The 13,981-nt window shown below is 46.2% G+C and overlaps 1 protein-coding gene across 6 annotated transcripts in view; it reads left to right on the top strand.

Moving 5' to 3' along the window:
- Window positions 1-384: 384 nt before the first annotated feature.
- Window positions 385-13,981, top strand: part of KCNC2 (potassium voltage-gated channel subfamily C member 2) — a 283,521-nt gene continuing 269,924 nt past the window's right edge. For all 6 annotated transcript variants that reach the window (XM_088452541.1, XM_088452540.1, XM_088452544.1 and 3 more), the window contains exons 1-2: window positions 385-765; window positions 1,403-2,031. In XM_088452541.1, coding sequence (XP_088308667.1) covers window positions 1,456-2,031 — 576 coding nt within the window. In that variant the 5' untranslated portion in view covers window positions 385-765; window positions 1,403-1,455. The remainder of the gene's footprint in view (window positions 766-1,402; window positions 2,032-13,981) is intronic.

Below are 13,981 nucleotides of genomic sequence, written 5' to 3'. Positions count from 1 at the left end.
GCTCATGATATTACTAATTTTTTCACTGGTATCTGATTACAGGGCATGAGAACATCATCCTATGGAGCCATAAGTGGAATGCTGCTGTTTGGACCAGTGTAAATGCAGTTGAATATACTGTTGTGCACAATAACACTGTTACACAAAGAAATAGCTCAGTGTAGACGGAACCCTGGGTTGCTAGGTATCCTCAAGCAGTAAAAGCTGCTGAGAGACTTGGCAGGGATTTCACCTGTAACTAGGTGACGCTTTTCCACTGTCTCTCACTAGATAAAACTATCGCTTACTGCTGATAGAAAAATAGATGATCAGTTATCTGAGAAGAGGTGATGACAGACCCTCTGCCACAAAATGTGTGGTTTTAAAATAGAGCAGATGAGTCTTTCATGAGGGGGCGAAGGATGTTCCCATTGGAGGGTGTGTGAAGGCTGTGCTATGAGTTTGTGCGGTGGTGCTGAAAGGACAGCTCCTCTCCCCAGGCAAGGAGACAGCACCATCTCCACCCATTGGAGCCACCGCACCATCCTCTCCAGCCTAAGGCTTGGGAAACGCCAGGATCACACACTTGTTTTTGTAATTCACTTAGGAGATGGTGAATTCTTTCTGCTCTCATATTTAATGGCTACCGCCTGTTGTGTTCCTGGCATCCTTACAGCACACATAGTTAAGAACGAGGAGAAAGATGCGCTTTAAAATGGACTGACACAGATATTTCATCCTTTCGGAGTTGGAAGAATAATACAACAATCATAAGAAAACGAACAGGTAGTTTGTACTTCAAGATCGATTATTGACTTTTATCTTTACTAGAAAAAGACGAAGAGAGACTTGCAATTAAAAATGCACTTTTATTCTCTCACACACTGTGGTATGGCGGGGGGTTTGCCTGTATGAATCTCTGTGTAAGGAGAGATGCGCTGCTGTACATACAGTACATGCATGCAGGGATAGACATAGATGTATATGCCTAGTTCTGGCTGCTTCCGTCCAACATACTGTAACAGATAACAATAGGGGTGTGTGTAAGGGGGGTATATCAGCAGTAGGTTTATTGGTGTGCAATTATGGTATTAATCGCTGTAATAAACATACTGTTATATGTTGCAAATATGATACGTCTGATCTGTGCAGCACCCGTGGGGTGTTATTGACACCGAATGGTGACTGATCATATTCATATTATGTGACTTCTGATAAGGAGGAGGCGGGGTGCAGTGTGACAGGTAGGAGGGAACTTGGGAACTTCTTACTAACCGCATATCAGGAAGTTTAGTGATGTTTGAAATCTGTAACATGAAATATTTTATAGATTTTATATCTGTAACCAGATAGTTCGTGCATTTATTTCCCGTCCACATACTGCACCCCTTATTTTTTACCCTCCTCTACTTTGTCTCCGCAGGACTCGAGCTATTATCACCTGCAACCCATGCGCGTCATGTCGGATCCAGAGATATGGGTAAGATCGATGAGAACGAGAGGATAATCCTCAATGTGGGGGGCACACGGCACGAGACATACCGGAGTACCCTAAAAACCGTGCCAGGGACACGGCTGGCACTGCTAGCATGCGAATCTCACAGTGACCCAGGGCTGGAGCAACACCCGCTCCCGGGTCCCTTCCAGAGCAGCTGTCGGGGAAACGAGTTCTTCTTTGACCGACATCCAGGTGTCTTTGCCTATGTCCTCAACTACTACCGCACGGGCAAGCTGCACTGCCCGGCCGATGTGTGCGGACCCCTCTTCGAGGAGGAGTTGGCGTTCTGGGGCATTGATGAGACGGACGTTGAGCCCTGTTGCTGGATGACCTACCGGCAGCACCGTGATGCAGAAGAAGCACTGGACATTTTTGAGTCACCGGACTTGATCACAGGGGAACCCCAGCCTATGGATGAGGATGAAGAGGACTTGGGGAAGAGACTTGGCATAGAGGATGTGGTGGGTCCTATTATGAAGGCTGGACGCTGGAGAAGGCTGCGGCCCCGCATGTGGGCTTTATTCGAAGATCCTTACTCTTCCAGAGCCGCCCGGGTAAGTGATATCAGAAATATCAATCCCAATCAGTACCAGCAGGACATGATGACACTTACCTGTGTGTATAACTACTGTGATTGCGTCTGTCAGTGTCACACATGCAACCCTAAGTTATTGCATACAGTAGTGCAACAATTGTAACTATATGGCTCTTACACTCAAAATATAAATATACACATTAATTCTTATATCTCAGTGCACAAACCTCCCCAATACCCTCACTATCCACCCTCCCGTTTAGAATGTAAGCTTTTGCAAACAGGGCCCTCTCTTCTTTTATTTCAACACGGTCATACCTCCACCTGGGCCGACTAACTCTGGCAATATGCATAGGCTATACTGTAGCCATGCCTACACTTTTTATGTAAATGTGTTACTTTGTTTATGTAAAAATGTTACATTGTTGCCATGTTTTCCATTTTGTACCTTTGCCATGTACAGCGCTGTAGAAACTTGTGCGCTTTATAATACATGCTAATAATAGTCATAATAATAATAGTTTCTCCCCAATATTATTTTTTACACAATAACCACAGAAATTTACACTATTTATAATTTCCTAGTTTTCCTGGTTTTATTAATATAATATACTGTATATAATATGTATGGACATAAATAAGAGTGTAAACCCCCAAACTGGTTTACATATTTTTTTGTTCCAGTGCACGCCTTAAGTAGTCACCAGGAATTATATTTACAGCAACATTCAATCAAATGAAAATTAACAATAATTAATACACCTGTTCATATTAGATTCATTTTAGCAGAAATGTTAGTAATTGTAATATTTAAAGGACCAGGTCCAATTTTCCATGCAGCTAAGTGGGCCTGCTTACATTTTATGGGAATAGTTGACTTTACATGAACTCTGTAAAACAAATTGGAAGAACCCAACATTTCTGTAGGAATACTGGATTAAAATAACATGTCGTAGATGTATTTACTAACAGTGTTTACATTCGTATGTCTTAGAGAATACTTATGAGTCAGACACTATAAAAATAGTGTCTATCAAGATTTTCAAACAAACAGGGGCCACAAAAAAACCCTGAAGGCTCATAAACTATGGGCCTGATTCAGAGCCGCTCGTAAGCGGCCGCTCGTTCGTTCCGAGCAGTGTTCGCACATCTGCGCATGCGTATGGGTCGTAATGCGCATGCGCCAACCAGTCAGTGCGGTCGGAAAACGTGTGTTCACAAAATAGTGAGTGCCTGCTAATCTGAGTGACAGGATGAGGGGTTTGTGGGTGGTAACAGGGGAAGGTGCTTGAAAACGGGGAGTGGAGATCCGAACGCAGGCGTGCCAAACGGTCAAAACGGGCGTTTTAAGGGTGTGCATAATTAACAAAGCAGCGTCATCGACCACGTCACTTGGTTGTTTCTTAGCCTCAACTGTTCGCATGATTGCAGTAAGAAAATCCAACCACAAGCACTGCGAGCAGTTCAGATGCCTTTCGATGTACTCGATTAATCAAATAAATAGTGGAGATGACGTATGATGCGAGCGGCCAGGGGGCGTCTTTACAAAATAGCGAGCGCATGTTTCGTTCGCTCGCTCAGACATAGAGGCGTCAACGGACCGCAAAGAGCGAGCGCTCTATTTAAATATCCGGCCCCTTTTTCTGAACGAGCGAGCGCAAATAGCGTCCAGCTCTGAATCAGGCCCTATATCCATTATTTGAACACCCCGTCGCACTTTTTCTTACCTTGTTATATAGTAGAACTCAAATTATTGCTGGGGACAGGTGATACATAGATAAGTGGCTAATCTTCTAACCCAGTGATTCCCAACCTTGGTCCTCAAGACACACTAACAGCCCTGGTTTTAGTGATATCCATGCTTAAGCACAGATGGTTAAATCAAAATAACTAAGGTACTAATTAAGTCACCTGTGCTCAGCTATGGCTATCCTTAAAGCCTGGACTGTTAGTGTTCCTTGAGGACCGTGGTTGGGAACCCCTGTTCTAACCTGTTATCCATAGTGCAGGATATTAAATAGGCATCAGGGCCAGATAAACAATGGGGTAGATGGGACTACCACCAATGCAGAAAAATAGGCCCATCATAATGAAAGCATAATGATGACCAGCCACCCGGCAGGCCACATGGGCGGCCATAAATCATAAGCATTAAAATTGTATTTAGATTTTCTTTACAAAATTATGCAATTTTTTCTTTTTTAGCACTGGTCACAGCTACTCTGCTTTCCACAATAGGCTCTTAATAATTTTCAGCCCCAGGCCCATGTGGCTTTTAATGTGGCCCTAACATGTATGATTGACAACAGAAATATGAGTAGAAGTAGAATGTATAAGTATTGACTAAATATTATTGCCCTAATGCAGAGTTGAATGGAAATTGTTTGTATGTGCAAAAAATGACATATATTTGTCTGTATACAGAGCTCCAGCCATCTTCCAGTGTTCCCCACCACGCCCCTATCTGTATGCTTGGTTTGATGCTAGTCGTCATCATCAGTACGCACTTGCACCATCCTGTACTAGGTGCAAAGCATACATCTGAAATAAAAATGGTTATTTACACTTATGTCAAACTCTGCATAACAGTAGCTGGATTTCCATTGACCCTCCCCCACTGAACCTTGCATATGTGATAATATCCCGTAACAGCCCAGTTACCCCTCTTCGGTCATACAGCCAGTGTAGATGTAATTTAAATGTGTGTGACTCTGAATCATTCATATTTACATATGCTCAGTTACAAAAACAAATGTGCTCTGCAAACAGTGTATCATGCTTGCTGACTTTCTAGCTGCCCCCTCCAGGAGAGGGCAGCCTGGTCAACACAGCAGAGGGCATGCACGAGAGGGGTGGCATGGCAAAGGGGGTGATGCGGTGGGCTATTGTTTCATCACAGAGATTATTGGTATTGTAAAGTGGGGAGGGTTGCTACAATGGGCGGTGCAGGGCAGACGAAGTGGTGCACACTGCAGCCCCCAGGAGACTTGACTGATCTTCTGGGCAGCAGGGAGCAGCACCCATGATTCGGGAGCCTCAAGCTGTTCCGGGGAGTAGGAAAGTATGCAGTGTATTAAGCCGTTATTGACATGTTCAATGTTTCAGACCCAAAAGTTCCGAAAGAGGGGGGGAGCAGGTTATCTGTGAACTGGCCTGTTTGAGGGGCCCAGGTCCTGCAGCCCCTCTCCACCACACCTGGAACAGGAAGCAGTACTTTGGGCAGGGAGAGAGAAAAGACTGCTGTGTGCTGGGCTAGGGAGAGAGGCTGCTACTGCAGCAGTCAGTCCTCTCTCTCCCTAGGTGATGTACAGGGGAAGCGATCGCAATCTCCCCCCCCCCCTGATCTGCCACTTGCGCCCCCCTGTGCATAGTATATCTTTTAGATTTTTTTTATAAGGAGGGGATCTGGCCACACCTTCCTGAGTTGGCTACGCCCCTTCCCAGTACTGGGGCCCAGCAGACCTCAAACATTTTTTAAAATAAATATTAAATGGAGAAAACGAGGGCATTTATTAAGCCAGTGCAGATCAGTAATGTACAAGCTAGGATAAACACCGTTTACTCCTCCAAGACTATTTCAATGTCACATTCAGCAAGTCTAACCTAAGGACCTGCAAAACATTATTATGTACCATGTGGTTACACTATTCTGTGTGATGAGTGATCAGCATTATAATATGTACTGGATGTGCAGTGAATTACTATGCCATGCATATTATAATTTTACTGGCTATTGTTCTTGATGAGGTCTTAAGCATTTAATTTTTATATTGTATATTTTTCTGATCTAAAAATGTTTCACGCTGAGACACCGTCTACATAATCTATTAAATTGACAATACATTTCTAAACTTTCTGCTGATTTTATTGAAATGGAAGTCGCATTACAAGGCTTGCAATATAACACTATTAAAAATTCAGTAAGTAAAAAAAATTTGGCTATTTATCCATCTCCTCCTAAGTTATACGCTAGAAGCTGATAACTTCAGATGTAGTAGAATTTATTGTAGAATTTATCTCCCCTGACTCACTCATTAGCTCCAGTCAGGCATTTTGTTGTCACCTATTTACTTTTGAAACATGCACTGTGACATGAACAGAGCCACGCCACGGAACACTCACTATGATGACCTACCACATCTCTAGCTATAGTAAATAATTTACATTTCATACAATGACAGGTGATCTGATGATGTTTGTGGATTTAGGCATAAATCTTTTCATCCGTAGGCTGCACAAACACAGTACTGCTTCAGCTGTCAGGATATAGTAAGGTTGAGCTCAAGAGCATAACTAAGCCACACAGCAATATTTTGGAAGGCATCTACTTCTCCACTGTCTCCCCCGACCCCCAGTTGTGTACAGACCCACACACACATGCATACATGCACCGACACACATGCACTTACACGCAATCACACACCAGTGAGTAAAAATTACAAGCACTAGTGCGCCTATATCTATAAGGCTACAGATTTCAGTACTTTTACAGTGTATTTTCTTCACCAGGCAGCATAAGCTATGAGTCCCTGACATATGAATACTGATAAAACCTAGACTGCACTGATCAATTTGATGTGCACCATATGTATATCTATGTGCAACTAAGTCTTTATTGTTGTACAAAGTGCTACGATGCATCTTTTTGTCACGCCAAGTTCCATTGCGCTTCATCTGCAACTTTGTACATGTTTAAAATGAATTCCTGTGTAGTTAAAGTTGCATTCCAGCATCTGTAGTACACTTTGAGTGGTGATTTGCTGCATCTGCAATTAATGTTGATATGTCCTATTGGTGTAGAACAGGGCCGCACAGACAGTGGCATAACTTCATCACAGGTGCCCGGAGGCAAGATAAATGTTGGTGCCCCCCCCAAATTAAAATGTACCACCCCCCAGCACCTATGCCAGCCCCAGCTGCCGACCCCCTATGCAGTTCCCCCAGTAGTGGTCCCCCTGTGCAGTACCTCCAGTAGTGGTCCCCCTTTGCAGTGCCCCAGTAGTAAGGGCCCCTGTAGTGCCCCCAGTAGTAACCCCCCTGTAGTGCTCCTAGTAGTAAGCCCCCTGTAGTAAGCCCCCAGTAGTAAACTCCCTGTAGTGCCCCCTGTAGAAAGCCCCCTGTAGTAAGCCCCCAAAATTCCCCCTGTAGTAAGCCCCCAGTAATGCCCCCTGTAGAAAGCCCCCTGTAGTAAGCCCCAGTAATGCCCCCTATAGAAAGCCCCCAATAATGCAAGCCCCCAGTAATGCCCCTGTAGTAAGCCCCCGTAATGCCCCAGTAATGCCCCCTGTAGAAAGCCCCCATAATGCCCCCTGTAGAAAGCCCCCGTAATGCCCCAGTAATGCCCCATGTAGAAAGCCCCCAGTAATGCAAGCCCCCAGTAAAGCCCCCTGTAGTAAGCCCCCCTGTAATGCCCCCTGTAATGCCCCCTGTAGTAAGCCCCCAGTAATGCCCCCTCTAGTAAGCCCCCGTAAAAGCCCCCTGTAGTAAGCCCTCTGTAATGCCCCCTGTAATGCCCCCTGTAGTAAGCCCCTTTAGTGCTCCCAGTAATGCCCCCTGTAGTGAACCCCCAGTAATTCCCCCTGTAGTGAACCACCAATAATGCCCCCTGTAGTGAGCCCCCCCTGCGAGTGCACAAACATACAGCAAAAAGAAAAACAATATTTACCTGAAACCCTGCTCCAGTGCTCCTGCCTTCCATCCCCAAGTGCCCGCTCCTCGGAACTATGGGAGTGACGTCATGACGTCACTCCCATAGTGCTTTGTGGGACCCGGAAGCAGAGCTCAAGAGTGAGCTCCATTCCTCCGGCTACCGCCGGGGGGAAAGAAGGAGCCGGGTGCCTGCTGGTAACACTCAGCGGGCGCCCGGCAAATAGGGGGTGTGACCGCACCCCCAGTATTGATGCCGCTGGAGGTGGAGCGCTGATCAGCGGCGCTCCATCTCCATAGCAGTGCCTGGAATGGCCTGGGGGACAATGGAGCCAGGTCCCCCTTAAGGGCTGGAGCCCGGCGGCAAATGACTCCATTGTCTCCGGGAGTTCCGCCACTGCGCACAGAGCGCTCACCCATGGCCCCTGCATCTGGCTAGGGAATCGGTATGAAATACCGACAGTCGGGATCCAGACAAGGTTAACGTACCGACACTTGTTGGTCAGTATTCTAACCCTCTCCCTCTCTGTACCCTAACCCTCTCTCTTTGGTACCTAACCCCCCCACCCTGTTGCCTGAACCTAACCTCCCCCTCCCCGCACCCTAAAGCTAACTTTCCCCTAGTGCCTAACCCATAAACTTAAACCTAGCTCTCCCCCCAACCCCGTTACTTACCTTCAGCATCCCCGCGGCCTGGATGCCAGTGCCAGGATTCTGACTGGTGTCAGTATTCTGGTGCCAGCAATGAAAGCATTGGTATCCTAACCTCCAGGATGCTGGACGCATACCCTGGCTAGAAGGGTGCATTTGCAGGATATCTCCAGCAGTGTTCAGGCATGCACACCGCTGCCCTTACAGCCACCCGGAGCATCCTGAAGATGCTCCGGGCTTTGCTGTAATTCCCAGCATTAGTGGCCCCGCCCCTCCATATGACATCACACGGAGGGGACGTGGTCTGCATCGGGCACCAGGACCACTGGTTATGTGTAAAAGGAGATTTAGGGGGTCATTCAGACCCACTCGCAAGCGGCAGTACGCTTGCAAGTGGGTCGATGTTCCCCACTGCGCATGCGCACGACGGAGGGAGCTCCGTCATGCGCATGCGCGAGACCCGGACTGCGACAGCCAAGCTGTCGCTCCGGGTCTCGCACCAAAGGGGGTGTGCTGTCGATGGTGAGTGACACCATGCCCCGCTTGGTGGGCGTGCCGGGGGCGTGCCTGCCAGACAGAGGCATTCCCATGGGAACGCCTACCGTCTGAAGCCGGCCCCACTGACATCACTAGTGATGTCAGTGGGAGTGATTTTGGCTCTGATAGAGCCAAAATCACTCCAGGACTTGTGGCTGGGAAACCCTACCACAGGGTTTCCATCGCAAGTCCGATGGTCGCGATGGTCAAGACCATCGCGACCATCTTTTTGGACGCTCGTATATGCTGTGGGTGGTCACCCACAGCTATACGAGCATCCAGGAGGACGCTCCATTTTAATGGAGGAGGGCCCTGATTCAGAGCGGGCGCTCTGGTCAGAGCGTCCGGCTCTGAATCATGCCCTTAGTCCAGACAGTTTATCCTTAAGAAAGTTTGGAGGTTTATTTACACTAACTGTGGTTGCCAGTAGTAACAATATGTAATACAGAGCATTATGCTGATAGACACAGCTGTAGCAGTATCTAGCTTTAACAATACTTTTCCGGAGGGACGCATGTGCTTCATGTTCATGCAGTATACTCTCAGACACATGTAGATATGGTATAGACAAGACGCCGAGTCGAGGGGTCGCATATGCTTAGTCATACATGCCTACCCTCCCGCTTTTATCGGGAGCCTCCCGATTTTCACCTCAGGCTCCCGCTGTCCCGCAAACATTGCCACTACTCCCGTTTTTTCTATCGACCCCTTTAAAATTAGCACTGCGCATGCGCAACGGGCGGAGCCTACAAATGGAGACATCATTCACAACGTGTGACGTGAAGGCCGGCCACCGCGGGGTTATTTACAGTGGTGGCCGTCTATTTACACAGTACCTCTCTGATGTAGGCTTCAGCAGGAGACGCGACAGTGGTGGCCCCTTCTACCCACATGCAAGGTGGTGCTGGTCCTTTTAGGGTCCTCTTCAGGGGCTGGACCTTCTTCTGCCTGCGGCTGTCAGGCTGTCCCTCCAGTCTCCTCGGCGGGGCCTTCCTATTTATGGGCGTCAGCAGCAGCAGGAAGTCCTCTGCGCCGGTGGCTCCTTCCCTCTGGTCCTGGCAGCAGGCTCCTTAGCAGTCTTCTTTTCAGCGGGCACTACTCTGGGCAGCCGGCAGCTGATGGGGTCTTCCTCCGGGTCCTTCTGCTCTCCCAGCAGTTCCCGGCAGCAGCAGTAGCAGCAGCAGCAGCAGGTCAGTCCCTACTCCCTATATCTACTCATGTAAGTGTGTGTGTTTGTGTGTGGGGTGAGTTCTGGTAATGTGTGTGTGTATGTAGTGAGATCTGGTAATTGTATGTGCGTGTGTGTGTATGTAGTGAGATCTGGTAATTGTGTGTGTGTATGTAGTGAGATCTGGTAATTGTGTGTGTGTGTGTATGTAGTGAGATCCGGTAATTGTGTGTGCATGTAGTGAGATCTGGTAGTGTGTGTGTGTGTATGTAGTGAGATCTAGTAATGTGTGTATAGTGAGATCTGGTAGTGTGTGTGTGTGTTTATGTAGTGAGATCTGGTAATGTGTGTGTGTGTATATAGTGAGATCTGGTAATGTGTGTGTGTAGTGAGATCTGGTAGTGTGTGTGTGTGTATGTAGTGAGATCTAGTAATGTGTGTATGTAGTGAGATCTGGTAGTGTGTGTGTGTATGTAGTGAGATCTAGTAATGTGTGTGTGTGTGTAGTGAGATCTGGTAGTGTGTGTGTGTGTGTATGTAGTGAGATCTGGTAATGTGTGTGTGTGTGTGTGTGTATGTAGTGAGATCTGGTAATGTGTGTGTGTAGTGAGATCTGGTAGTGTGTGTGTGTATGTAGTGAGATCTAGTAATGTGTGTATGTAGTGAGATCTGGTAGTGTGTTTGTATGTAGTGAGATCTAGTAATGTGTGTGTGTGTGACAGATATTAATGTCAGTGGGGGAGCTAGGGTATCAGATTATAGGAATGTATAGACACCCATAGGTGGAGTTAGACACGCACTTTGGGTGGAGCAGTCCACGCCCCCAAAACTGCGCAACGCGCTACGCGTGTCGCTTTCTACAATCTCCCTCAAAGTGGTTTCCAGAAGTAGGCAAGTATGTGCTTAGTAATGACTTTGGCAGCCATCTTGGTAAAGGTAAACAATGTCCTTTCTAGCATATGAGGAGTTTTAAAAAATTCCAGAAGGAACGATTTACTGTAGTGACATTTTTTTCTGGTGTATGTTTTCTACCAACAAAGTTCATGTACTTTAACGTATGTTAATGTCTCATGCATCACACAGAGAATCACCCTTTATTGTTTTTGAGCTGCAAAGTCAGAAGCACTGTTTTTAAATCTGGGCCTTATTCAGCATTGCACGTATGTGCAATGCTGAACGCAGATTCCCGATAGTCAGGAATCTGCTCGTGCGCAGGACCCATACTGTGCATGTGCAGAATGGGTCCTGCATGATCGTACGCAGAGAGGCAGCAGACTGTCAGTGATTGACAGTCTGCTGCCATTTGGGGGCAGGGAAGTAGCAAAACAGAGATGTGTTGCCGCTGTTGGGGGGGAGGGGGGGAAGAGGCCAGGATCGCCATCAGCTGATGTAGATTTCCTGACCTCTGTGTTGTATCTGCGGTGGCCGGCTTGCGTGACCCCATGGCCAGTGATATGCGGTCAGGTGATGCAGAGCTTTTCCTGTCACACTTGGGTATACTCCACAGTTTTTACTGTAAAAATTATAAGAAAAATTGATAGAAAATATTATAAATATCCCCTTTGTAGTATTCTAATCATTTTTATAGTCGAAACTCTGGAGTATAAAGTGTATGGCAGGTGAGGCAGTGCCCCCCCGTCTACCTTTTCCACACATCCCTGATCAAAACGCACCAAATTTCCAGCACAATATACTGCAGTACCTTTGTATAATGCCCACATGAACCCTCGGGTTCATATACAGCGGGTAAAATAAGTATTGAACACCAACATTTTTGCCTCCTGTATGGAGAAACTAGTCACATGCATTGCTCAGGTGTGATTTTGGCCCATTCTTCTACACTGTGGCTGTGTGTTTGGGATCATTGTCTTGCTGAAATTTCCACCCTCATTTCATCTTCAGCATCCTGGTAGATGGCAGCAGATTTTATCAAGAATGTCTCCGTAAATTTTTCCATTCAACATTCCTTCAACCGTATGAAGTATACCAGTACCGTATACTGAAAAACAGCCTCACACCATGATGTTCCCACCTCCAAACTTCACTGTTGGTATGGTGTTTTTGGGGTGATGTGCACTGCCATTCCTCCTCCAAACATGGTGTGTATTATGGCATCCAAAGAGTTCAACCAGACTATATTCTCCCAGTGTTTCACAGGCTTGTCCAAATGTTGTGCAGCAAACTTTAAACGAGCTTCAACATGCTTTTTCTTCAGCAATGGAGTCTTGCATGGTGAGCGTGCATACAGGCCATGGCGGTTGAGTGCATTACTTATTGTTTACTTTGGAACAATTGTACCTGATAATTCCAGGTCTTTCTGAAGTTCTCCACAAGTCTTCCTTAGCTCTTGGACAACTCTTCTGATAATTCTTTTCACTCCTCTGTCAGAAATCTTGTGAGGAGCACCTGGTCGTGGCCAGTTTATGGTGAAATGATGATCTTTCCACTTCCAGATTATGGCCCCAACAGTGCTCAATGGAAAATTCAGAAGTTTAGAAATCCTTCTGTAACCAATGCCATCAGTATGTTTTGCAACAATAAGGTTGCGAAGGTCTTGAGAGAGCACTTTGCTTTTACCCATCATGAGATTTCTTGTGTGACACCTTGGTAATGAGACAACCTTTCATAGGCCATCAGTTGGAACTGAACTAGTTTATATTAATTTGCACTGACAAGGGTCAGGATTGCTTTCTAATTACTGATAGATTTCAGCTGGTGCCTTGGCTTCCCATGGCTTTTTGCACCTCCCTTTCTTCATGTGCAATACTTTTTCCCTGTGTCATTTCACATTATTACACATAACATAATTTATGGACATCCATGGTTTGATTTCTTTGCATGTGTGGATTGCATGGGTTGTTGCTGACATTTTGTGAACATTTCATTACAATAGCCCCATTACAAATATATTTACTGAGAAAAATGTTGATGTGTTCAATAATTATTTTCCCGCTATATGTATCTGTAAATCTGGCTCTGATATTAGCCAGTGCCTCCCCAGCCAGTTACCTCACCGCATGTCACTGGGTCACTCAGCTGGCTGATGGGATCGCAGATTATTCAATGCTGCATCCTTGGACACAGCTCGGATACATAATGCATGTAGGAGGTGTAACGTCTCCTGCTACATTACCATATTACAGCTATCACAACTGATAACACATTAGCAGCTGCGATAACTACTGCGTCCTCTGCTGAATCACCCCTGCTGTGCACTATTTTTGTGATTGACATAATGATGCCAATTTGAATGTGGACAGTTGGCATGTTGACAATACGATATTGCATGCATTGTTCATCTAACCCTAACCATAGCCTAACCCTAACCCAATTGCAGCCTAACTCTAGCCATAACCCTAATATCGGGGTGCCGACGTTATGTCAGCGTCGATATTGTGAATTTGATTTGTTGAATGATGTTCTGTATATATCAACATTTTGAATCTCGACATCCTGACTGCATACCTTCACATAGTAGACATCAATTATATTGATGAAATAGGTTTTGCCATAGCATTTCATACATACATATGAAAAAAAAGTATTCTAAATACATTTTTGAGCTGCAAGAAATAATTATGTTCTAAATTCTGATCAAATTGTGTTAGTGAAAACATTAGCTTACATTGGCATACTACCGCACTTACAGTAAGGCCTGATTCAGAGATGTATGCTAACCACTGTGCAGGTACAGGTCCCGTTCTGTGCATGTGCAGAACATGTCCTCTGATCTCGCTCACTGCCCCCCATAGCCGCAGCATGATGGACATTCTGTGGTGCTTGGGGGGTCGGGCAGAGCTGGGACGTGGATGGCCACCATTCCTGGAAACGGGGACGTGTCACCCTTATTTTCTGGGAGGGACAAGGCCAGGGTCTGCGTGGATGCAGATTTCCTGGCCACAGCCCATTTCTATATGGCTGTACAATACTGCCCATCTCTGAATCAGGCCCTTAGTGCCAGGGTTTG

The sequence above is a fragment of the Taudactylus pleione genome, unplaced genomic scaffold, assembly GCF_031769625.1.
Source record: "Taudactylus pleione unplaced genomic scaffold, aTauple2 ptg000038l, whole genome shotgun sequence".
Taxonomy (NCBI): domain Eukaryota; kingdom Metazoa; phylum Chordata; class Amphibia; order Anura; family Myobatrachidae; genus Taudactylus; species Taudactylus pleione.
Note: the sequence above shows the minus strand (reverse complement) of the source record. Positions and strands in the feature narration are given on the sequence as shown.